The sequence below is a fragment of the Hydra viridissima genome, unplaced genomic scaffold (assembly GCF_058129835.1).
Source record: "Hydra viridissima isolate aposymbiotic clone 2 unplaced genomic scaffold, HvirCarnegie_v1 scaffold_15, whole genome shotgun sequence".
Classification (NCBI taxonomy): Eukaryota; Metazoa; Cnidaria; class Hydrozoa; order Anthoathecata; family Hydridae; genus Hydra; species Hydra viridissima.
The window spans coordinates 4615485-4642072 of NW_028324314.1; the positions used below are offsets into that span (position 1 = coordinate 4615485).

General features: G+C 29.8%; 3 protein-coding genes, 1 long non-coding RNA gene and 1 pseudogene across 5 annotated transcripts; 2 read left to right on the top strand and 3 right to left on the bottom strand.

Annotated features, from left to right (window-relative positions):
* Window positions 1–552: 552 nt before the first annotated feature.
* Window positions 553–1605, bottom strand: LOC149878292 (uncharacterized). The gene is made up of 2 exons (XM_090073296.1): window positions 1481–1605; window positions 553–1266 (listed from the first exon to the last, which is right to left on the bottom strand). Exon 2 carries the CDS (start codon window positions 1252–1254, stop codon window positions 736–738), a length of 519 nt encoding a protein of 172 aa, XP_089929422.1. The 5' UTR covers window positions 1255–1266; window positions 1481–1605; the 3' UTR covers window positions 553–735.
* Window positions 1606–6285: 4680 nt separating this feature from the next.
* On the top strand, window positions 6286–12288 carry LOC149878293 (uncharacterized; annotated as a pseudogene). Its single transcript, XR_016447521.1, has 2 exons — window positions 6286–6512; window positions 8506–12288. The product of XR_016447521.1 is annotated as an uncharacterized LOC149878293 (transcript).
* LOC149878294 (sodium-independent sulfate anion transporter-like) lies at window positions 10946–16042 on the bottom strand. The gene is made up of 4 exons (XM_090073087.1): window positions 13946–16042; window positions 13632–13764; window positions 12675–12836; window positions 10946–11627 (listed from the first exon to the last, which is right to left on the bottom strand). The coding sequence occupies exons 1-4, from the start codon at window positions 14615–14617 to the stop codon at window positions 10993–10995; spliced, it is 1602 nt and encodes a 533-aa protein (XP_089929213.1). The 5' UTR covers window positions 14618–16042; the 3' UTR covers window positions 10946–10992.
* A 923-nt stretch (window positions 16043–16965) lies between these two features.
* On the bottom strand, window positions 16966–24114 carry LOC149878295 (uncharacterized). Its single transcript, XR_016447727.1, has 3 exons — window positions 24043–24114; window positions 23359–23435; window positions 16966–17718 (listed from the first exon to the last, which is right to left on the bottom strand). It is a non-coding gene; the product is annotated as an uncharacterized LOC149878295 (long non-coding RNA).
* LOC149878296 (C5a anaphylatoxin chemotactic receptor 1-like) lies at window positions 20375–22711 on the top strand. The gene has a single exon (XM_090073409.1). It carries the CDS (start codon window positions 21533–21535, stop codon window positions 22562–22564), a length of 1032 nt encoding a protein of 343 aa, XP_089929535.1. The 5' UTR covers window positions 20375–21532; the 3' UTR covers window positions 22565–22711.
* Window positions 24115–26588: the final 2474 nt, after the last annotated feature.

Below are 26588 nucleotides of genomic sequence, written 5' to 3' on the forward strand. Positions count from 1 at the left end.
CACACAACTTCTTTTTAATTATAGTAAAAGGATAACACAATGTGAATCATATTTTAGTTTAAGCTAACAACCTAACATCAACTTTATAAAAAGCCTAGTTTGAGTTGCGTTAACATTAAATGTAAATCTTCCATTCAACCATTTAATAAAAAATCAAGCAACAATGATTTTACACTCTTGAGACATTCATCTGTTACATTTTATTGTGTAATAACATTCATCTGTTACATTTTATGGTGTAATAACATATAGGTCACTGTGATTCATGTAAATTGGTCATGTAAATTGCAGACTTTGTACTTTCATTTGCATCAAAGACATTAATTATAACTCTCACTGTCTAGGAAACCTATCTGTAAAAATATTTGAATAATGTCATTATTTATTTATACACTAAAAAATAGCCTTCACATTTAACGACTTGTTAAAGCATCTCCAGATTGGGAAAATTTAGGGATTAAAGCTTTAACACAAAAAAATTAAATGTATATTACACAAAAAAGATAGCAATAATTTCTAATTTATATATTAGTCAATTTAATATTAGCTGCACTTAATTTTACAAAAAAAACTACTTAACCTATAATGGTTACACATTATATAGTTACAATATTTGTATGTGTAGCCATCACAAATTCATGGTGGAGGATCTCTTTCTCTTTACATATAAAGTATATTCATACAAAATGTTGGAATATTCTGAAAGTGCACTTTTGTGATTATAAATTACCTTTTCTACATTATAAAATGTGATATAGATTCCTCAAGATCATTCAATTTGCCAAAAATATTAGGTTCTACAGCAGTCTTATTCCCTAATCCTTTCTGAAGAGAAGATATTAACTGTTTGGTGTCATTAATAAAAAGTTCCAATATTACTTGAAGTTCTTTTATAACTTGTAAAGATACTTGTTTTACTGTTCTTTGATTTGCCTTATTGGCAGGACATCCAACAGTTACAACCAATGGGTTTCCACCAGTTGATAAAGAAAAAGTTGCTCCTTTTGGAATGCAGTCAGCTTTCATCTTATCTTTTAATAAACCAGAAGCAACTTGTTCAGCTTGAATGCTTCCTAAGCTCTTGGCAAGAGAGATCAAGTTTGTTACAGCAACTGAAGAAGAACAGTTGTGGGTGTGTCCAGGTGCTAACATTGAGAAACATTTTCCACAGAGCTTTAAGTTATCTGGTGAAGAAGATATTATTGGTTCTGTTTCACTACTTTGGAGCATTGAAGATGAATTCCTGGTCAGCATTTACCACTCAACCTTCAAAAGTGGTATTTAAATACATAATATAGTGATAAATGCTTCATTACAACGAATAATTTAATATAAATAGTGGTATGGTGTTTTAAATAAAAAGATAAAAAAAAAAAAAACATGAAACATTTTAGAGATTGTTAGGTTCACTTTATAAAAACACTTTAAAAAAATTAATGAGTTTAAAAAAATATATATTTTTTTTAAATTTGAGAATTACCTTTGATACTCTCTCTCCCCACGAGCCTCTGGGTGTATTTCCTGACTTTATCAAGTAAAGGTTTCTTCTACAACTAGAGTAAACTACAGTTGGGTAATTACAAATTTCAAGGGAATACCCAGGATATATATATATATATATATATATATATATATATATATATATATATATATATATATATATAATATATATATATATATATATATATATATATATATATATCTTCAGATCTTTTATTGTTGAATTTACATCTCATCAGATCTTCTATTGTTGAATTTACAGAGTATAAAGATTTCGACCTCGCTCCAAAAAATTCCCAGCAGCAGCAGTAAAAGTCATTTCGTTCAAAGACAGCAGTCGATGAGCTAGCAGCAGCTAATTCAAGCTATTGATTAACAACATTAAATCCAAAAAATAACACGGGTGTCTTGTTTCAAATGACATGGTTTTATAAAAAAATATGTAATTTTGAGAAAAATGTAACTTAAAATGCAATCTTTAGAAAAAGTTATTGTAAACTTTTTTTTGATTTTTTTTTAAATTGACTTCACAGCATCTGATTCTTAAATAAGTATAAGTAAAAGTTATTTGTATCACTTGATAGAAGACACCCGTTTTTTTTTTATTCTTGCATAAGACTTACGCTTTTCATTACCTACAATTTATGTCGTCATTACGATGCCTTTTTTTTACCGATTCTTTGTCACTTTTTTAAGCATTTATTCAAGGCTTTTAATTATCATTTTTAACATGTTAACACGCGATTTTGATTTAAAAAACTTTTTTAATGATCAATATAAACTAATACTAAACTAATAAAAAAGGTTTTGGTTGAGTGACACGACATAAAACCTGGTGGTCTCTCTGGTTCACAGTGAGGTACACGTTTTTTCTGGATAAACATTAAAGATAATTAAAATTGGCACCATGTTTTTTATACGAAAACAAAGAAATATTCCGGAACATTTATTTGTTCTAGGTTAGCGGGACGGTACAAAAGTTCCTCTAATGTTCCGTGAATTTTTGTTCAATTTGCGTTAGAGAATATTTGTTCATGTTCCATGTTCCACGAAATGTTCCATTAAATATCCTCTCGTGTGAATAGCATATAACTTTCGGTTTCTATTTTTCGGAGCACGTGCATAGTAACGGTGTTGCGTTAAAAAAGTTAGTCGTTAAAAAAGTTAACTAATAGTTCTGCGCATGCGTTACGCATGCGCAGTATGGTCAAAGAAGGTTCGTTAGGGTGTTGCGTTAAAAAATTAGTCGTTAAAAAAGTTAATAAATAGTTTTGCGCATGCGTTACGCGTGCGCAGTATAATTAAAAAGCGTTCGTTAGGGAATGAAATTTGGCGTTAAAAAAGTTGCATCGTTTTGTTAGGGTATGTAAAATGTTAAAAAGTAGTTAATACTTTATATTAAAAATGGCTGTCCATGTTTACTAAGTTGCTGAATTCATAAGCTTTACTACTGATATATGGACCAGTAGTTCAAATGAAAGCTTCATGAGCCTGACAGGTCACTGTTTATACAATACATTTAATCAGAAAACTTGTACTTAGAGTAGCTCTATTTCCTGAGAGGCATACAGCAGCAAATATTGCTGAATTGATTGAAGATATTATGGCTGTATTTAAAATATCACCTTCAAAAATTCATTTTATAGCTAGAGATAATGGTGCAAATATTGGTAAGGCTATTAAAGATACCCCATATGGTAATATGCCTTGTTTTTTACACACACTGCAACTAGTAATTAATGAGTGTATTTTTGAACAAACAGTAGTCAAGAATGTCATTGCAAACTGGCATTCAATTGTTGGGCATTTCAGCCATTCTCCCCAAGCCTGCTATAAACTTAAAGCTCTTCAAGAAGCAAACAATGTTCCTAAGCACAAATTTATTCAAAATGTTCCAACAAGGTGGAATAGTACCTATCATGTTAGAACAAATTTATGAACAGGAAACCTCTAACCATATATGCACTTGAAAATGGTAAGCTTCCTTCATTAAATGCAAACAAATGGATACTTATTGGACAATTTAGTGTTTTGCTAAAAAATGTCCAAAAAACAACAGTTCGCTTGAGTGAAAGAAATTCTATTGTCTCAAATGTTATACCACAGATACAGCTTTTGAAACATTTCATTAATAAAGCTTCAATTGATGACAACTAATTTAACTTATTCAATTGAGAATAAATTCAAACAATATACTGATAACTATAACATCATCTTGTCAGCATTTCTTGATCCCAGATTCAAATCAAAAATGTTCAAAAATGAAAACACCTTCTCAGCTGCTAAAACATAACCATTCAACTTATTAAAACCCATGAAAATATAAAAAAACATCAAAGTTACTGAAAATGATCAGTCTGCAGCTTGTGACATTGAAAATATTGACTCAGAGTATGCAAATAATGGTACAGTACTAAATGAATAGAAAGATATAGTAGAAATGGGTTTTGACAATTGCTTTGAAGAACCTGTAGGATTTAATTCTAAGCAAATCTGCCAACCACAAACTTTAATTTCAAATGAAACTTTATTAAACGAAATTCAACTCTACTCAAATGAAGACTTTATTCACAAAAAAAGCAATCCTTTGTTGTGGTGGAAATCACAGAAAACTAAAATGCCACTATTAGCAAAGCTTGCCTTAAAGTATTTAAGCTGCCTACTGTCTTCTGTGGAGAGTGAAAGACTTTTTAGTATTGGTGGAAATGTATATACTGCAAAGAGATATAGCTTAACAGGAGCTCATGGTGAAATGTTAATATTTCTGAACTATAGTATGAGAATTTAAAAATATTTGATTTTGTATATATTACTATAATTAGTATAGTATAATTCTTTTAGAGGTGAGTATCTATGTTCTATTTTTTCATGAAATATAATTTATTTAGGAGTTTAAAAGCTTTGATACTATGAGGAGGTCAAATGAAAAAAAAAATGTCATGAAAATTGTATAACTTTGTAGAATTAGAAAATTACAGGGAAAAAAAAATTTGGAAAAAATAATTGAAACTCTCTTTGAGAGCTTTTGCTCTAAAATAAAAAAAGAATGCCTCCCAATGCCTTAATCAAAATTTCAAAGCATATTCTGTTGTGGATTTGAGGGTTGCGCAAATTAAAGAGTATCGTTAGCCAGGGTAACTTTGGCCAGTTTTGGCAGTTTTTCTTAAACATCTTTGAATCTTATTAATTTTTTACAGTTTCCTCTTGTGGTAATAACATTATAGGTCTTGGCTATAGGCCTCTATATTTATTTTTTTAATTTTTTTATTACAAATATTTATTTTTAAACGCCGAAAAGTGACCAATGTTACCCCAGGTTTTTATCATGTTTGATCAATAATACCCCTGCTATGGGGTAACATTGGTCACTTTTTGGAGTTTTAAAAAATCATCAGTCCTTAAACACTTAGAGAAACATGAAAAGAACATTTAAATGGACAAAAAATTTTGCAACTAGCTCCCTGTTATTGTGCAAAAGTCATTAAAAGTCATTTTCTAGTAGGTCATTATCGTCATCTGAGGATGATGACACTTGTTCAACTCTTGCCCTTTTCTTGTTATTCTTGGTGTTACTGTTATTCTTGGTGTTATTGTTATTCTTTGATGTGGTAGGAGTTGTGTTATTCACCAGATCTTGCGGTGTTATCGCTTTGCCAGGTGTGATCTTTTTCCCTCTGGTGCGATTTGTTTTCCCATCCTGTCCACAATGTTTCACTAATAGACCTTCTATATCTTCATTGAATACTTCCTTAACAGTACTACCGATACCTCTTCCAATGTCTTTGTTAACCTGTGGCAAACGCTTCATGACCATTTCTTTATCGAAGGGAAATACTCCACATTTTTTGGTATTGATTCTTTGATGCGCGTTTCTATCTTTAGCGGACGGAAAACAGCAACGTCCAGCGGTTGAAGCAAATGGGAAGCGTATATTCCGAACTGTCGACTAGCCTTTCTCACGCTTATTCTTCCAGATAAACATTCTTTTATAGCATTGGACAGCGTTTCTTGACTGTATGAAGTTGCATATGCTCTTGAACCAGGCTTTCGCTTATATTTCCTTGGAATTTTCACCGGCTAAGAATTCAAATGGTTCAATAAATGTATCAGAAGTGTCAAAAAATGCCAAAATAAACTCAATGTAGTCTACGAAGTAACTGTGCTATATTCACAAAAACTGTTGATATACCAAAACTGTTGATATAATAGTCGATATATATTGTTGGTATCTCTAACAAAAATAAAACATGTTATCTTTGTTAAATTTTAGGAATTTAAAAAAAAAAATCAACAATTGACCCCGATCAACAAAGTCACCCCGGCGACCAAAGTTACCCTGGTTGACGGTACCATTTTGAATACTTTTTTAACGGGCAAACTTTTTTAACGCCGTAAGGCGTTAAAAAAGTTTTAATGATTTTGCGCATGCGCAGATTTTACATTTAATAAACTTTTTTAACGACTAACTTTTTTAACGCAACAACGGCCCTGTTTCGCTTTCAGGAAAACACCGTGGGAAAAAATTTTTTCGAAACCTCAATTCGGGATTTCCCTCCTACTTTTTCGTTAGAATTATTGGTTTGCGTGGCTTTCAAAACTAGTTGGTTATTGTTAGTTCAAGTCAGGACAAAATTTAAGGCGTGGCTTCATGTAAAGTTTGATATAAAAAAGAAAGTTCCAACAAAAGTATAAACTGCTTCCGTTTTAATATTCAAGATAAAAGCTTCAAGATAACGCTCAGAAAACCATCTCTGACAGAATTTTTAAAAAGTGTAAATTCTAAAGATGGAAAACTCTCTCTTTAAAAGCACGGGAGTGTTAGAAGGAAATGATCTGAACTTCGAAGATAAAAAATCAGTTTGGAAGTGTTCAATCGTGGACGAAAATAATTTACAAAATATAGAACCGCTTTTAAATGTTTGTGAGCCAACAAAAGACCAAATAGAAGTCGATTGTTTAAAAGATCCTGAATTAAGTTCTGAGAAAAACATTGAACTAAAGAGAAATAGAGGGTAGTTCAAATTGGTTGCTACAAAATCATGTTGAAGCGATTTTTAAAATTGGTGGAGATCTTATACTAACACTGTACATACAAGACATAAAGAATTATTCAAAAGTTCGTTTCAGTTTTTTTCTTAGCGTCAATTCTAAAGTAAAAGTTGTTAATAACGTTAAGCTGGAATGTTAAGCTAAGAATGTTAACTAGTTTCGATATCTTGGAACATGGAGAAGTTTTACGCACTATTTTATAAATCACATAAAGAAATCAGTTTAGTTAAGTTTAAATATCTGTATAAACAAGTTGAGTAACTTTAGTGCTTTATTAATGAGTCAAAGAAAAAGAAGGAAAAGGGGTAATATTCATTTACTTTTCACTTACATAAAAGGTTACGTGTAATTTGAAACAAAAATTATTTTTTTTACAAATACGCTTGATAGGTTTAACAACTTATAAAGTAAGAGTGTCTCGAAACGTTCATAAAAATAAAAGTGTCTCGAACAATCATATATATATATACTAGATATCTAACTTGCAGGATTTTATTGGACGAAAAGTGAAGCCGTTTTTTTTGGTTACAAATTTAATCCGCCATTTGTAATAAGGGCAAAAGCTATATCTATCCGACGTGCGAAATAAAAGTTAAAAATGCATGTTGAGAGCATTTAAAGTTCCCAATAAATTAAAGATCGTTCAAAAACTCGTTTTAATAATTACTTAGACAAGTTTTTTTATGAGCCTAGGTTCTTTATAAAATATCAAAATTCATAGAAATGCTCTAAAAGCGTCTGTCCCAAGTTAAAAAACTTGGAGCTTTTTTACTTAATGAAATCTTTGAAAAGGTATGTCACTTCCTTTCATGTATCTATTAAAACAATCATCGCAGCATAGGAATTCACCACTTTAATATTAATTTTTAAGATACCATATAGTAAAATAAGTTTTTTTTGACCTAATTAGAAATGTCTTCCACAAAATTACGTCATACCATACGGCTTCAATTTTTTGGATCGAAGTTAGACATCTAGTAAACTGACCTATATCAGGGCGCGTCTTAATTCTGGCCAATTTTCAGAAGCCCTAAATGCTTTAATGTAATAGTCTCTTGGTTTGATATTTTAAATTTGTAACTTTTAAATATGCAGTTAAAAAAAAACATTTAGATATGCTGATGCTTTGAAAACACGTTGGAAATGTTTGATTAATTTTTTGCCTCCGAAAACTCGACGTTTGATATTTTCAAAGTTTTGATAATTACATTCAAACATTATTGCGTTTGTAAATCGCTTGAATTGAAAGTAATATTAGAATACAATGTTGTTAAAACTGTATATGTATTTATGCTTGTTTTAAATAATGTTCATAAATTCTATTTACTTTTGAATTTCTCTATATAAAATTGTAATATATTTTCTACCGAATGTTCTTAATTCTGGTCATAGATAAGTTTATGTTTACGACTTGTTAAAATATAAAACATAACTTTCAAAATGACACATTTATAGATATGTGTGTGTTTGTTTGCGTAATTTTGAGAGCTGTTATTTAATGTCTTTTAATGATCATGTATATTGCTATGCAATTATTATGTGTTATATGTACATGTGTCAGTATGTATAGAAACAAATGTATATATACTGCGTTATATTAGGTAAACAGCCTATATAATGTTTAAAAATAATGCAGACTTAACTTTGTAATCTTTATAAACATAGTGTTACTTATAATTATAAATTTTGTTTTGAGTAGATTAACAACATATTTTTATAACATATTACAAATATGTTATAACATAAAACATTTTATAAACAAAGTTCTATATAAAAGCCTTGATATATGGTCTTGATTAAATGCTTTTTTGCTTAATAATGTTTTAATTTTGTTGTACAATAGTTAATGTTATAGATATGCATCTACATATATTATGGCTATATGCACTTATATGCATGAACATTATTGTGGATAGTAATAACTATCTTATAGTTTAATATTTATGTTTTTTATAGAACTCTGAAATTTTTTATTGGAATAGAAAAGATTAAGAAAGCTAAAGTAAGAAAAAATTTACAAAATTCTAAAAAAGTTGAAGAACTGAATAGAAGTAAACGTGGAAAACACTGTTTATAGAGTGCTGCAGCTATGATATCAGCTATTGAACCTGTAAAAAATGGATTTTCACAGCGTGCAGCATGTAAGACTTTTGGTGTTCCAAGATGTTCTGTGCAGGTTCGACTTTCTGGTAAAACAGAATTGGGAGCCAAGCCTGGACATCCCACCCTTCTAAATGATGAAGAAGAAGAAAAAAAGTTGATTTTGCATGCAATTGTGCAGCATTAGAAAAATATGCTGCAAAGCATAGTTTTCAGCATATTTTAGAAACTGAGATCAAAAAAATGGTGGCGTAGGATGTGTAAAAGGCACAAACGCATAACTTTATGTCAACCAGAAGTTACAGCTGCTGTTAGACATCAGTGCATGAATGGTTGTAAAGTTTCGACATACTTTTCTTTTCTTAAAAATGTATCAATGGAAAATAATTTAATTAGTAAACCACAGAGCATATAGAATATGGATGAGACTGGAATGCAGTTTGATTATTGCCCTGGGAGAATAATTGCTAAAAAAGGAGTAAAGTATCTACATAGTCGTACATCAGGTAATTAGGAAACAATCACTGTTATAGCTTGTATCAATGCAATTGGTAACTCTCTTCCACCACATTTTATAGTAAAAGAAAAAACAAATAGGTCATTCAACAGCTTTCAAATTCAAAATGCACCAGAAGGAAGCACATGGAGTGTTTCTAATGATGTTGGACTAAGCAGGGAGTTGCATTTCTCTGGTTTACCAAATCATTTCTTTCAAAAATTGGTTCTGACAGACCTCAATTACTTATTTTAGACGGCTATGACTCACACAACTTTGTAGAGTTTGGCCCACTCAAGAAAACTTACAGAAAGGCATGTGAAAATTTGATTAGTAATTTTCCTAGACACTAGTTTCAAGAGTAAGTTTTTGTGGATTGATGAAGCAGGCTTGGAACGAATCTGTTACCCCAAATAATATTACATCTGGTTTACGAGCTTGTGGAATTTATTCATATAAACCAAATATAATCCACCTGAAGCTTATATGCCTAATTCTTTATACATAAAACCCAATTTTCAAAAAAATGAGAACCTGTTGAATACTTAAGGTGACCGACCTCAAGCATCTAATGACCATTGTAAGACAGCAGAACACAATATTTATCAACTGAATCAATCAATTGAAAATGTTGACTTTCCTATTTCAGCATCTTTAGCAACAAAGCATTCATTGATATTAAATTTTGACCAAACATATGCCATTCCTAATCCATCCCCAGTAAAAAATATAGTTACAGGTAATATTAATACTCGAAATGGTGCCATGAATGAAATAGAGATATCAGGTTCAAATGTCTATCAGAATTTTCATTTAAAAATCTATCCTTTTAAAAATCAATTCTTTCCAGGAGATCCATACTCTGATGTTTTAACATATCCCACTCAAATCATTAAAAAAACGAAAACTGCATTGAAACAAAAATATTTTTTGCTTCCTTCTCAAGAAGTTTACTGAATAAGAAACATGAAGAAATTCAAAAAAAATTAATCAAACAAAAAAGAGAAGAGAAATCGTTATGTTAAAGAAAAAAAAAAACAGGAGGAAAAAAAAGACATAAAATCTCCAAACTGTAAAAAAAAAAAAAAAGTGATTAATTTATTATTCTTTTTTCTATTTTGTATTTATTTTAACTTGGATATTGGTGTTCTAGTTTCTTGCTTTTGTAATGCTTCTTCAGTGGAAATTTTTTCTGTTTAAAAGCACGTAATTTATAAAAGAAATTATGCCTAAATCTAGCCGGTGGTCAGAATTAGGTAAGAAGCGGCCAGAATTAAATCTTAGCGGCCAGAAATAGATCTTTTAGCTGGCATCTGAAAAACTGATGCTTAAATACATATCAAGTTTGATTTTGTTAAAAATTTTTCTGAATTATATCCATCCTTAAATATCCTATTTATATGCTAATTTATTCATGTAACTCTACATGAACTTTTATTTTCAAACAATAAGTACGATGTGGCCAGATATTGGTCAGTTTACCCTATATATAATATATCATTGGTCTCAAAACGTTCATAAAAGTAAGAGTGTCTCGAAACGTTCATAAAAATAAAAACCATAAAATGTCTGTTTTAACATAATTTCAAATTTGATTATTTATCTGCAGAAAGACAATACTACTCTAGTTAAGTTTAGAATAAAAGCAGACATAACAGATGTTTAAGTTTTTCAACAAAATACTTGCAGCATTATGATAAAAAAACAAAAAATACTTGCAGCATTTTGATAAAAAAGCAAAAAAAAAACTTGCATTTTAATAGAAAAAACATAGAAAATTATAAAAAGTTAGGGATATTCCCAAAAGCTAAAATTATTTCACAACTTTCAGCATTATAACAATTTTTTTATGCATTTCTCAGTAATACTTGTCTTTCCTCATAACGCTCAGAAATATTTCTCGAATCAATCAAAATATCTTCCAATTTAGCCATTGTAAACATCGACTTTAGACTTTCACACAAGTTTGTGACAATCAACTCTTTTGATAGTGAAACAAGACGGACATTGTTACGTAAATCTGAAATTCCAGCAACAGTTGTATAATCCATGTTAGTAACACCGTGCATATCTAGCACGATAGTATTTGGAGAATTGGGCTTATAGATTATTTCTTCAATAATATCTGTAATGTGGTCTATCCCAGGGTATAATAAACCATTACAGACACGTAACACTATTACTTCTTTAAACTCTTCTTCTTCCACTTTTGGTTTTATTACAGGATATAAAATAAGAAATATGCTGAAAACTATTCCAAGAAAAAGACCTAATTCAATCATGTAAAAAGAAAGTAGAAAAGTGATTGCATAAGGAAGAAGGTCCATCCGCTTGATGTGCCATATTGAGTGCAATATTTTAAAGTTGCACAATGGAAGAACAGCAAATATAATGATGGCGGAAAGAGATGCTCGAGGTATAAATGTAAACAGTGGTGTGAGATACTTCAACGATAGTAATACAACTATTCCTGTAAATAAACCTTAAAAGAGAAAATATCACAAGTTTATTCTTATATTACTGATATACAAAACATAAAAAATTCAGTTTAGGGACATAAAGGAGAAAAAACAAATATGATATTATTATAAAGACTTAATACTTGCAAATGATATTAATTTTGATTATCTATGAACACAGGTTAATTGAACTTATTTAGAAAAAATGTTGACAAAGATTAACGTTTGACTCTAGAAAAATCCACTGCAAAGAGCAAAAAAAGCATAAAAGCAGAATTTTCTACATGTTGAACAAACTCCTGCTGGTGTAAAATATCAACTGACTGAAAAAATTGAAGCCAAATCATTCAACTTGCTGGCATATTTTGACAGAGGAATTAAAAGCTTATTTCATTTTAAGTGACATTACAATTAATCACTGTGTGTCAAGAAGAAATTAATTCCTGTAATATCTGAACATTGGTAGTAAATTCTGGCCCAACCTAGTAACATTAGTAACATCACATTAAACAGTGTGGCTCTGTACCTTGCTGCAAAACACATCAATTTATTACAAAAGCTAATATCTTGTCAAATGTATTAAATGATACCCAACTGAAGATTTTCAGACGATTCTGAAAAGAATGGTCTATGTGAAGGATTAGCAAGCAAAAATTTTTTATCGAATTTCCAATAAGAAGAAAACTCAAGAGAAATAACATTTATCTTATAAAACAGCTTTCTAAAACTGTTGAGTTAAAAAAATCAGAAGAAATTAAATTTAAAAAAAAAATTGAGATTTTAATATCTTAAAGAAAACACTCCAAATTTTTTTTATTTTTATTTTTTGATTAAAGATGATAAAGGACTTATGAACTTATGAAATCTGCATAAAACATTGATTAGATGTTAATGGAGAGATTAAATAATTTGTTTTGTAAAGTTGTTAAAATAATTAGCTGAAAAATTTTTTTAATATAAAGTGAAAGAAAAAAAAATTTTTTTAATTTAAAGTGAAGAAAAAAAGTTTTTAATTTAAAGATGAAGTATCTAGAAAAGCTGGTATTACATCAACAAAAAAAAAACTCAACCTGCTAACGGAGTTTTTGCTCCACTTTGAGAGTTAACAGAGGATCGTGAAAAACTCCCTGTTACTGGAAAACCTGATACAAATGATCCAACCATATTGATCATTCCAAGAGAAAAGAGTTCTTGGGTAGGTGCAATCTTATATTTATTCACATGACTAAATGCTGAAACAAAAAATGGAATACTATTTAACATCTCTTAGCCATTGTTACCTAAAAATTTCAAGTACTGCAAACACCACTAATGTAATTACTGAGACTTAAATATACTACTAACATTTACTAATAGTAGTATATTTACTAATATTAGTAAATATACTACTAATATTTATTTATTATTTATCTATTAATTATCATATAATACTACTAGAAAAGTAGTTTCTAATTCTATGTTAGCAGCATTTTCAGTAATATATTTACTACAAATTTATGATAAAATTTTGCTGATTTTGCATCTTTACAAAAGCATTTGAAAGAATTTTCAATACCCTTAAGAAAATGGTATCAATAAAAAAAAAAAAAAAAAAGGAAATTTACTAAATTCTTGTTTTGCAATTTTTAGCAATATTAAAAATAAAAAAGCTAATTTTTCATATACACTAAATACAAATAATAATGTTAAACTAAAATAATTTTAGATAGTTAGATTACTTATTTTAGAGAATTTTGATGCTTGAGAGACTGAGAATGAGTTAGATTACTTATTTTAGAGAATTTTGATGCTTGAGAGACTGAGAATGAGTTAGATTACTTATTTTAGAGAATTTTGATGCTTGAGAGACTGAGAATGAGTAAGGCTCATACTGTTTTAGCAAATATAAATTATTCATATATATAAAAAAAAAAAAAAAAAACCAAACTGGTAAATAATCTGGTAGATTTATTGTAATAAACCAAAAAAAGTTTTACTATTGCTCATTTAACATTTGTTATTTTAAGACTGCATATCAACATTATTACCTTTTCCAACTGCTATCATTTCAAGAAGAGCTACCAATGGCACTATAAAGAAACCTCCACCAAACTGGCTGATAGTTTCTGTAACAGTGAATGTGGCATTTTTACTCTCACAAAAAGGTGTAAAATCTGGAATCTGTAATTAAAAGTAAAAAAATTACATCACATAACCTATAGGTTTACAGAATTCTACTAATCTTTACTTATCAGGAAGAACAGTAAAAAAAACTTCAAAGATTAAAGCTGAATTTGAAAAGAGGTCCAAATAAAACATTAAAAAAATAATAATAATAAAACCACAAAAAAAAAAGTCCTACTGTAAAATGAGGTACTCCTTGATGAATTTTGCTGTTTAAAGTTAGCACATTTGTGAGTTTCAACTGTTTTAGAATAAACACAGATAAGCATGAAAAAACCAGTACAAATGCATTTCTTGATATACCACTTATCCAAAGAATTTTGTACAATATAATTTTTGTAGAAGAAATAGAATTATTGGGTTTTAAGTTTGTCAACAAAGTCAATGAGAACAAAATCATGATACAAACAGCACTTAAAGTAAAATCATAGAAGTTCCAATTTTTAACATTTTTAAACACTTCTATTAAATTGCTAAAGAAATTTTGAGAGGTAACTTTGGTTCCAGTCAAACTGTTAAATTGACTGCCTGCTATTGTTATTGCAGCAGCAGATGTAAATGCAGAAATTACTGGCAATGAAATAAATCTAACCAAAAAAACTAGATGAAACAGAGTCATTGCTAAAAGTAGAACACCAACATAAAAAGAGAATGTAACTGCCATCTCTCCACATTCTGATACATTATACTTTTTTATTAACAATGCCATAATTGCTGTAGGCCCAACAGTTATATCTTTTGAAGTTCCGAACAAACAATATAAAAATGGGCCCATAAATGAGGAATAAAGACCAAAAGCATTTGGTACATCAGCAAGAGAAGCATAGGCAAGTGCTTGAGGAATTACCATTATTCCAACTGATTCCAGCAAAAAAATCACATAGTAAATGTTTGAAAGTGTAATGAGGCAACCACACTAATATTGGCATATATCTCTTCAAGTGATTATAGCAAAAAGCTGATAGCGTCATAATTTTATAGCACCACCTACTTAACACCATCAATAACAAGAAAGTAGGTATATACTCATAAATGTAAAAATATATGTATCGTATATACTTTGAGCAAAAAAAGCCTTTATACTGTTTTTGTAATAAAGTAACTAAATAGTATGTATGCATGTTTTTAGTAACTTTTTAGTATGTGACAACTAAATAAACTTGCAACACACAGCATTATTTATCAATGCTGAGTGTTATATACTCTACGTTATTCTGAGATAACATTTGAAGTTGAATATCTGAAAGGACACAAATATTAGATGCATTGTATTTAAAGAAAGAAAAACCCAAAAACATTTACTGTTATCTTGTCATGAATGCAGGTGCTAGTATCAGATATTTTTGCTAGAAACTCATAAATTTGTGATATGACAGTTTAACATTAAGGTCTAGGTTTTTCTCCAAGATGTGATAAGTTTCAATTCAGAAATGAAGAAAGGAAGAAAAAAAAAAAGAATTCTGAATAAAAATAATGAAATGAAATAGGTAACCACCATTAATGCTGTTAAGGATTTTGGTCACGATACAATTAAGAAATAGTTAAAGACAAGGAAAAAGCTTTAGGTTAGTTAGCAAGCAGGTAGTATTTTTATGCATTTTGCATGTTAGTTTTATTCCTTCTGTATGTCTACTAGGGCAAAAAAAAACTAAAAAAACATTTTTTTAAATGTTCTTTAAAGTTGTTATTTTTAGCATTTCTTCAGAGTTGCTATTGGAGGAGTAATTTCATTAACGTAAAACTAGTCTTAACAGTTAGGTATTTCATTCTGGAGACTACAAATATTTTGCTCAGCTTTGTATTTTATAACTTGGGGAATCAGCAACTTCAAGTTCCATGTGCCTTTGTTCAAATTAAAGCCTAGAATACTTATTTTTTAACTATCTACTTCCACAAATTCCTGCTATGATTCAATGGTATAATCTGTCTATAGAAGTTTGCTGAGTTATTCTTCAAGAATTAAAGTAATGTGCTTAATGCACAATACTTTACTATATCTGATAGATTTATAAAAATTGTAAAATTTGTAGGTCGTAGCGATGCACCTTTCAAACTGATACTTTCCATGGGTCATACTAGCACCTAAATTCATGACAGAAAATATGTTTAGATTTTCAGAGATCTTTTTTTTTTTTAAAAGTTTTTAGTGAAGCCGTACATCAACCATAATAGTCACTCTGTTACCGGGTTGCCTCGTGATTTTTTTTTTGTTTTTTTTTCCCTTCCTTTTTTTACAGCGTCCTGTAAGCGTCTGCGTCTCGGAATCGTTTTCTCGAAATCAACCGGGACAAGCTTAACAAGACGAGAAATTTCCCGGAAAAAAAAAAAGAGAAGGTTGTCCCGGAATAATGTTGTAAATCGGGACATAAATTTTGTCTCGGAATTTCACAATTGTGTCCTGGATAATTATGAAACGTTACGAGACAGATCACTTATATTAATTAAATATCGCTATCGCAGAGAAGAAAATTTTTTGCCAACCAAGTTTGTTTTGCCAGCCAGAAAATGACGCACATTGGTTCAAAACAAAAAAAAAATAAACCCCACACAACTTTTTTATAAATATAGTGCACTTTTTTTAATAATATTAAATTAACACTTTTTTTAATAATATTAAATTAAAATGATTATCTATTTAAAAAGTAAAAACAGTTTTTTCAAAAAAAATATATTTTGATAAATATATTTAGCTTTTTCGAAATATATTTATCAAAGCCTGATAAAAATTTTTAACCCATGTCTCTTTCTTCGGGCGTGGTCATATACACTTCGTACGTTGTTTTTTTGGGCATGTTCACATTTACTTCGTACGTTAGAAGACGTATGGAGTAAATGTGATTAAACAGATTAAATTAAGGTAGCTTAACCTGTTTAGTCACATTTACTAAATTTGATTAAGTTTAGGTAAATGTGACTAAACAGATTAAGCTGAGGTTATAGAGATTAAAAGCTTTCCCCTAAGAAATTTTTCAGTTTGACTGATGTTGATTTTTAAGTTATGCAAATAAAATTCGTGTCACTTTTCTTGAATTTAAAAATTTTTGAAGATTAAATAAGGCGTAGAGAGCCTAATACCCAACTTTTACCAATTAGACTTTATGCGGCCTAACCCCTCTTCTACTTAAAAAAATCTGTTGTTTATAAAGTTTATTAGTATTTAATAGTAAAAATAATTTTTATACATATATTCATCCGATTTAAAGTATCAGTTCAGAACGTCTTTTTGCTGTTTTATCAGAAATAATCTCAACAGGCTGACCCCAGTCTGACAGTCAATGCCACATATTATGCAACAAATACCTTCAGCCTTTCCTGAGTTTAATTCGGTTCTAGAAGATTCCATGCATTTTTAAAAGTTCTTCTTGACTTCACCGCAGTTCTAACCCTGTTTCCTACTCCATAAGTAAATCCTAAGAAGCTTTGTTTGATCATTAATCCTGATTGACGAACGAGTCGAACGTTCTCCGAAAAGGCTATTACCTTTTTTCAGCTCTTCAATAATCTTGCAATCATATTGCACAAAAAAAAAAAAGTTAAAAAACTGATACAAGTTAAGTGGACTTGTTTTTTCATTGCACAAACTTAAATATTTTATAATTTATCCTGCCATTTAACCTGGAAAAAAAAAAAATAACAAATGCGTTTTTTAATGATTATAAAGGTTTTACTTATTATACTCAAACATAAAATAAACTTTATTATATTCAAACATAAAATAAAATGGCTTTACAAACATTGTAAGTCACACAACCTCGTATTATAGTTTTCAATTTTTTTACACCTGTAGCTAGTCTTTCAGTGAAGGCTCCAAATCAAGATTATCATCTGATGCTCTGTGGAATGTTTGCAAAATTAGCTCGACATTGTCATATTCCTCAGTCACCATTTTTTTCCATGCAGTTAACATTTGATTAAATATATCATTGAACTTTGGTCTACTTCATAATTTATCTGAACAAAGTATATTTTAAACAAATTATATTTTGAACAAATTTCTACGTAAAATTTAAAAATAAAAAAAACATTTTCTATGTAAAATTTAAGCACTTTTTAACGGTAAATTTGTTAAATAATACATCAGTCTAAAATCTAAAAAGAAGCGAGGTCTGGCCAGAAGGTGGTGGGACTTCGGTTTATGTCTTAAATTAAAGCTGTGTCTCATTTATTAACATAACAAAAAATTACTATTGGTTTCCTCGGAGGTACGCACAAATCTTTGTCTTGATACTGCTCTTTATCTTACGCACAACAGATTCTGGAACTTTTTCACCCTCTTTTCCCCATGATTTCAACATAGCGTCGGCAGTTTTAATTACCTGTGACTTCTTAGAAATGTATCCCTTGATAATTGCCCAGAATTTTTCGATCGGTCGTTATTGAGGGCAGTTTGGAGGATTCAGCTCATTCGGGACGAAGACTAACTCTTTGGCATTCATCCAATCAATCGTGTGTTTGACTTTATGAAATGAAGCGAGGTCTGACCAGAAGGTGGTGGGACCATTATGGAACTTTATAAAAGGTAGCAGACGTTTTTGCAAGCACTCAGAGACGTAAAGTTCTATGGTCATTGTCTGAGAAGTGACAAAACTTTTGACTTATGACCACAGTTGCATATTGCTTGCCATATCATGAATTTTTTACAGAACATGTCGCACTTTAGAAACTTAAACTTGTCACGAACACCAAATCACTTGTTTGAAACATAAAATAGGGGGTCTAGGAACTGTTTTAAGTCAGTTTTGACGTAAGTTTCCGATGATAAGGCAGCCATTTTGGTTTGGCGAGTCAAAGTCATGAAAGTACCGAATCAAATAATTTGATTAGGTATTTTCATGTTTTTAAAAGGCTTCAAATGACAGAATTTACGCACTTTTATCACAAATGATCTTGAAGTTCCGTATCGTTGAGCTCGAATTCTGCCTCATTGGCAGGGATTTTGCTTGAATGATCGCTTTAAGTTCTCAACTAATTTCTTATCGAGGAATCCTAGTTTAGTATAGTTCCAGACTCCCGTAATCTCGAAATCACACGTTGGACTGTTAATCGAGGTACTTTGGTTGCCTTTGCGGTTAAAGAATATGATGCGCTTGGAATCAAAATAAATTTGTGCAGAGCTTTTTCGCTAGCTTTTTCTTGTTTCGACGGCATTTAAAAAAGCATTAAAAATTCCTTTTACAATGTTTATTTTTTCAGTAACGAAGAAACACAGCTTTAATGAAATAAATAAACCGAAATTTTAGACGTTTTATTTTAAAAATTTCCCGTTAAAAAGGGCTCAAACTCTACGTAGTCAGTCTTTATGTAATTCAATAAGTTTACTTCGTTTTTACATTCGTTCAAAAAGAAGTTTGATAAACTTTTTTTAGATGATCTTATGACTAATAGTTTAGACAACAATAAAATGTCCGCACATGCAGAAGTTTTTTCTTTCTTTCCGACCATTTCGTTTCCAGGTTGCATCTTTTACAACTTCTCATTGATTTTTTATTCATTTTAATTTTTTATGTGAATTTTATTTTACGTTGAAAAAGAAGCAGTATTCGTGAAGACAGGTTTACATTTTTTTAAGACCATTCTGTAGATTTTTCAGTGGATAATCTCTTTGGATAAACTATGTAGATATGTATATAAAGCACTCAACTGTTGAGTAGAAATAATGCTAAAATACTCTAATAAGAGTACCACCAGGCATCAGGGATCATTATTACAATAACTTGTGTTAAGAAAAAATGTTTTTTGATTTTTTTCTGTTCTTTTGAAATGTTTTTCTCGATATCTTTCGTTATGTTGGAAAACGTTTTAGATGAGGGTCTCTAATCATAGATCAGTTGCAAGTGATGCGTCATTTTTATTTTGAACTTTAAGATTCATCTCTTTTTAGTAAGGGGTAATGTAAATTTTATAATAAATAAAATAAACATCAGTGCAATGATTCAATTTAAAGCAGAGCTGTAAAACGTGAAATAATATTTTGTTGCTATATTGGTTATGTTTTTATTTTTTTGTTTGTTTGTTTTTTTTTCTTAACTCCACTTTTCAACACTTTCAATTAGTTTTTCACAAAAGTGAAAGAAACTTTAATTTATTACGAAAAAGATAATTTATTACGAAAAAGATAAGCAGTTTGATAAACATCTGACGCAAGACCGGGTTGTATATAAAAATCGGCAAAACCTTTTTTTTTTCCTTGACATTTGAAACTAATTTCAAATTCTGCTTGATAGGTTGAGAAACTTACACCAACCGCATCCCAACAACAAAAAGAATAACATTGACTTTTCGTTTTTCAAAAAAGAAAATACTTTTGTTTGTAATATGCCCTTCTCAATTACAACACTCGTCATCTTATCTTTTAAACGCCCTTTAAAGATTCGTGAAGGAGAAAAAAAAAGACTTAAGATTTTATTTACTTGCTTATCATGTGCTCACCAAAGTATTATGGGAAAAAATTTCTTTCAATTGCGATTAATAAAATCTTTTCCTGTGTAATATATAACTAAAATAATTTATAACTATTTCATTCATTAAGAAAAAGTAAACAAAAACTGAAAGATTAATTTGGTTAACTGTTTTAACACCAAATACTTTTAGCAGTTTTCAACAAATTCAATTTATAGCTGATTTCAGCAACCTTTTAATAATACTTTTGTTAGCATTACTTTTGTTCAGGGAATCAAGGTGTGTTAAATTATACTTGCTGAAAGAATTTTCAAACTTAGATTTTCATCAGTTTAAGTCACTTAACTTTTTATTTTGCTTTTGGCTATTTTCTCATTTAAATCCATACATGAATTTTATATTTCAATTCACGAGTTTTATATATGTAACCAGGCCTTGCGTCAAACGTATTATCTAATTGCTTATCTTATTTTAAAATTTCTACCAATCCCATGGGAGTTGTTTAAGATTTAATTCAATGACTAATTTTGAGTAAACTTAAGAAGAAGAAAATTAAGTAACAAATTCAACAAAATTAATAATAAAATTATTCAACTCCGTATTTAATGCGTGACATACCGTGATGTACGGTGACATACCGTGTCATACCGTGTTAAATATTTACAAACACAATAGTTATTACAAAATTTAATATTTTTTTAACGGAGATATGTAATAGTAATATATAGTAATAAAAACGAAGCTAAATTGTTAATTGGTACTCTGCGAAGGAAATAGATAATGTAGAATTCATTTTTTTACTTCTAAGGCCATTAACAGTATGATTTTTTTTTTACTTCTAAGGCCATTAACAGTATGATTTTTTTTTTTTATCTATTTTTATCTAACGAAGAAAAACGTTACTAAACAGAAATAAATACTGTGAAAATATGTAATAGGAATAAATGAACTCATCAATCTTTCAATGCTAATTTAACACCACACGCAAAACCAAGACAACTGCTCAGAAGTTGTATTAAAAATAAATTTATTCGACATAACGAAGTTGTAAACTTCAATGATTCACCTTAATTAAAAGAATTTTTTAAGCCTCCTACGTGAACAAGAGAAAAACGTCCAAGACTTTTTTAAGTGCTTTTCAATTCTTAATTTTTTTTTTTTTTTTCCGAGATCAATTGAGGGTTGTCAAATAGAACAGAGATTCCGCTTGTTTTATGTTTAAATAAATACAAAAGGAAAGAAATAAAAACAAATAAAAAGGTAAGCAAGTAATAGATCGATATAAACAAGCTAATTTATAAGAATGGAGTGGAAAAGATATTTTTGGCTATAAGATTTGATTATTCCAAAACTTTGTTCGCAAATAATGATCTCCAATTTTACTGATGCGATTAGTAATGTATCAAAAACAAGTGATGCTTCAAAAAATGGCACTGAGTTAAAGATTTCAGAATGGTGTCTTGTCGTTGCTTTTGGGTTGATATTTTTTACAGGAGTATTCGGAAATGCATTCGTTATATATGTGTTTGGTTCTAAACGAAATCGCTCAATGGCAGATTGGTTGATTCTATACTTAGGAGTTGTTGATTTTCTTTCGTCATTCTTTAACCCGCCCCTGTTCATCTACCTAACGATTACCCAGAATGGACTGTGGCAGTTTGGTAAACTTGGATGTAAGATTATACCATCGGTTGGCCCAATCATGGCCACAGTATCATCAGGAGTCATACTTATCTATGCAGTTGATCGATATTTAGCGATAGTATCACCTTTCCATGGATCTGCATTATCTTGGAGAACCGTAACAACAGCTTTTTTTATAAACATAATTTTATCAATCTGTTTTTTTTTACACTATATTTTTGCAATAAAAGTTGATCCAATCAGTGGATATTGCAATGTTCCAAAGGTAGGTGATTATAAATTCGGCATTCCTAACTGCCTTCTCATAGTTTTACGCTTGGTTTTGTTTGTGTCAGTGTTTACTTTTACGACAGTAAAAATTTGTAAAACTTTAAAGAAATGTTGTGTGGTGTCGAGTAATCGAGAAATACGAGAAAGACGTCTTAAAAATTCTAAAAGAACAATACGCATCCTATTGATGATGGGCATAGTGTTCTTTTTACTAGTTTTTCCTAGGGAACTTTTATATTTCGTGTATAATTTATCGTGGATAATATTTCCAAATAGTGGGATTCAATTTAATCAGCAAATAATTGAAATCAACTCTTGGTTAAAAGTTGCTCACACGGCCAATAGCTGTGCGAATGTGTTCGTATACTCGCATTTGCATACTGTTTATCGAAAGCAGATTTTTAAGTTTTTTTTTTGCTTTGGAGGATGGAAGAAGAAAATTTCTAGAATAAATATCTCCATCTCCCAAATTACATCATTATAGTTACGTCATCAAATTAAATCATCACTGATAGCAAAAGAAAATAAAGACGATTTTGTTAAAATGGTGTCTATATGAAGAATGCTGTTGATAAAGTTTGTGAACTTTTATTGTAATATTTTAAGTAAATAAACATCCTGTCTTTGAAAATATTGAGTGATACATTTTTACTTAGATATATGCTTTGTTAAGATACAAATATGTTTTATTAACTACTTAGTAAGTACAATTTTTTTAAAAATCGTATCGTTTCAGACGGAAAAACAGTCTGAGAGGAGGGAGGAGATGCTAGAGAATAATACACTCCCACTTTTTGCAAAGAACGAGTTAAATTTTCTTAAAAGTTTTACAGTATAAAAGCAGTATCTCATTTTTCTCACATTGTGAATATTTTAATTACTTTTTCTTTTTCTTTTTTTGTTCTTTTTTTTAATTGTTTTTTTAAAAAAATGTATTTAATTTGTTGTTACTTTAAAGAGAGAAAAAGAGAAATTGTTATAAATAATAATAGTTTTTACATTGTATATAAAAGATTTCTTTGACGATTACAAATCATTAGTTCATAAGGTTTTTTTTTGTTTGTTTGTAGTTTTCAGTATTTAAACAAGATGTCAAAATTTATTTTGAAAATATGAAGCATATTTAAAGTTTTGTGAATCACATTTAGAGCTTTTTTTTTTAAAATTGTGAATCTAATATTTAGATTCAGTGTGAATCTAAATCTTAGTTTTAAAAAGATCATATACCCATAAAAAAGATCATATACCCATAAAAAAACTCGACAGAAAATCACTTACCCATGTCTGGATTAAGCAATCCGTCTAGTGTCCCTTTATATGAAGCATTTAGCTCGTTTTTTACATAGCTTCTTTTTCTAGAATTAGAAAATGAAGTGACACACTTTAATTTTTTCTTTAAACTTTAATCGAAATTTTAGTTTAAAGAAAAATCCGAAAGTGTGTTCTTCACCGAATTTTATTTAGTACAATTCCTGTTAGTCATTCTTAACTCTCAATGAGAAGTTTTAATAAGAAAATTAAATAGAAACAGTGCTAAATTTACTCAGATGAACACAAAAAGATCTGTGAATGTTAAGATGATCATCTCTTTACTTGGTCAACAAGTATGATATGCTTATTATGCTTCTAATAATGAGAATTATAAAAAATTACTTTTTCTATCCCTTGATCAAATTAAGCTCAAATGAAGCAAGTAGTAAAAACCCTTAACATGAGTGACTGTTTCAAGAACATTTTTTCTGGATTTCCTACTCTGAGTTATGTTAAAATTAAAACTAGTGTTTTTGATGAACCAAGCATTAAAATACAAAACTGTGTGACCAGTGAAAAGCTTTTTAGGAAATAAAAACCAAAAATTAAAAAAGTCTTGTAGAGTTGTTATTAAAAAGTAATGAATGATTTGGCTGCATAATGAGTATACATGATCATTTCCATTGTCACCTTAACAAATTTCTTGCTTACCTCGATGAGTAAGGCGAAAATTTTCATCAGGGTATTAGAAGTATAGGTGTCATGAGCTATATATATGCTTGCAGATGGAGTACTTAAAAGAGACTTCTTGTAATTAAAAATTTGTTCTATAATTAGCATTCTATGTTTAATGAATGTTTTTTATATTTATTTTTTTTGTTCAATCATACACAAAGGCTTCTTCACAGTATATATAGAGTAAATATTTGCCGTGATAAGTAAAAACGATAAGTAAAAACGACAGCAACCCAAGTTTATCTTTAAACAATTCTCAAACTTAAAACAGCAAAAATTGTGTTGACATGTTATTAATAACTAAAAATGTAATAACAAATAGCGACTAGAAAACACATGCGGTCTTTACTTGATTAAAATACCCTACCAAATTAATTCTTTTAATTGCTTACATGACAATAAGTGAAACCTCTCTCTTTTTAAAAAACATTGAAGAAAAACTTGCTCGCCCAGGGAAAAATTTTAATTATAAACAGATGTTCAATTTTAAATAATGCGATTGAAAAAACTATTTTGGAACAGCTTAATCAGTGGGACCCCCCGGTTGGGATGCTTTTTGTGCCCACTCTTTTTTTTCTTTCAAGAACATCAGAGCATTTTTTAAATCAAGAAACTAAGAGCAGCCCACTAGAGCATAAGCCCATCAAAAAGCTTGCTCAACCTGCTGCTACATGCTTCAGAACCTATCGTTGTCTTGTGGTTGGGCTTGTGTTGCCGTTGTGGACTATGGTCAGTGTAAGTTGACTGTGCATTGAGTGAGGGTGTGTGTCAGGGAGCTTTGTGCTTTTACCAAAGCGACGACGACCTACATTTTTGACTGCTTTTCTAGGAGTTTTAGATGTCTGTTGCTTTTTCCCCCCCAAAATCAAACCACTAACCGAAGTTTAGTAACCAATTTGAGCGTACCTCACCTGCCGTTGGATTGAGTGGTCAAATGTCAAAACTCATAAATTTGTCTCCATTACCAACCCTAAAAAAATTGGAGTTATCACTCGTATAGGATAAAAACTATCATCCATACACTCAGTTCAATGTAATGGAATTAATACGAAGGAAATGCTTAAGTTCTTACACAACTTATGTTAGATTTGAGGAAATTTTACGGTACCAACTCAAAAAACGAATATTAGCGATTTTATCAAATGAGTTTACTTGGCTTAGTTTAAGGTTAAACAAGGTGATCAGGATAAATTGTGGGCCCTGCATAATGTATGTAAATCAAGTAGACGATTGCTACTTCTGTCTCACAAAGACTTCTGGTATACGAAGTATATGAGACAAAACTTATGTTATCCAAACCTGGCTTAAACAATTCATCTAGTGCTTTACTGGAAGCGAAGCAAACTTATCAGATGCAAGCCATCAATAGCCTTCTTGATGAGTCCCCGGCTAATCTTGACAACGCACAGTGACCCAAATTAATCTAAAAACGGCAAAAAGTCCAAAAAAAAAAGTGAAAGTATTATTATTTTTTTAAATTTAAAAAACTAGTTTTTTTAATTTTTCTTTTGGAAACTAAAGTTTTAATGCACAATTTTAAACATAACTGCCAGCCAAAAAAAAGCTCCACGTTGTTCCACGTTTAGTTTTAGTGAAATAAAAACACTAAACTATAAACAAATAAACCCAGTAGTATTTGCTGCAACCTCCTGGTCCTTAAAGAGATATTTTAAATAGATTCATGCATAGTTTTGTCAAATGCAACACCCGCCCCTCTGTTTTCGATTTAAAAAACAGTTTTCGGACGTTAGTGTAATAATTCACAAACGTCTGAAAACTGTTTTTAAATCGAAAACGCAAGGGCGGGTGCAGCATTTGCCGCACGTAGTTAGCGAGAGAAAGTTTTTTTTTTTGAAAAAAAAAATCCGTAAAAAGAAGACCACAAAAACCTGTCTATGATGCAAAAAAATCAAAGACCAACTCAAGCATTGACAATAAGTATTTGGTGCGAAATTAAAAAATGGATGCTACCGCAGATTTTATGCATTTAATATAATTAACCTACATATTAATGCATTCAATGTAAATAATCTTTGTGTTTTTAAAAAGTAAAAACACAAAGATTATTTCACTAATATTATTGAGTTTAGTTCTTGATCAAAAAGTAAAAATCATTTTTTTGATTTTTTTTAACGGAAATAGATAACAATTATCAGGCGGTTATTTATTACGGGGGAGGGGGGCATTACTATAAACTGCAATAAAAGGAGCATAAACATGATCGTTGAAAATGTTAATGCTCTTTTGTTAACTTTTTAAATCCTTTTTCATCATTAAACTCCGTTTGTTGATAGCTAATTGAATTAGTCATAGTTGAAAGCACCATTTGTGCTGAATTAAGTTTTATTAAATTAGAAAGTTGTTTAATTGACTCAGTAAAAAACAGCATTTAACGTTAGAGATTCACATCATCTCTTTCTGAAACTGAGGGTCTTCTTTTGTTTCATCAAATAAGAACTAATTACGTTGGAATCACCAAAATTAAAGGCTGTCCATAACGATAAGGATCTATGAGATTTTTG

Bases quoted from the DNA above. Each gene is read 5' to 3' on its own strand.
- LOC149878292 (XM_090073296.1), bottom strand. From the start codon at position 1,254: ATGCTGACCAGGAATTCATCTTCAATGCTCCAAAGTAGTGAAACAGAA.
- LOC149878294 (XM_090073087.1), bottom strand. From the start codon at position 14,617: ATGGTAATTCCTCAAGCACTTGCCTATGCTTCTCTTGCTGATGTACCA. The intron at 13,765-13,945 runs GTAGGACTTTTT...TTTTAATTACAG, and splicing joins AAGGAGTACCTCATTTTACA to ATTCCAGATTTTACACCTTT. The intron at 11,628-12,674 runs GTTGAGTTTTTT...TTCTCTTTTAAG, and splicing joins AGCAAAAACTCCGTTAGCAG to GTTTATTTACAGGAATAGTT.
- LOC149878296 (XM_090073409.1), top strand. From the start codon at position 21,533: ATGATCTCCAATTTTACTGATGCGATTAGTAATGTATCAAAAACAAGT.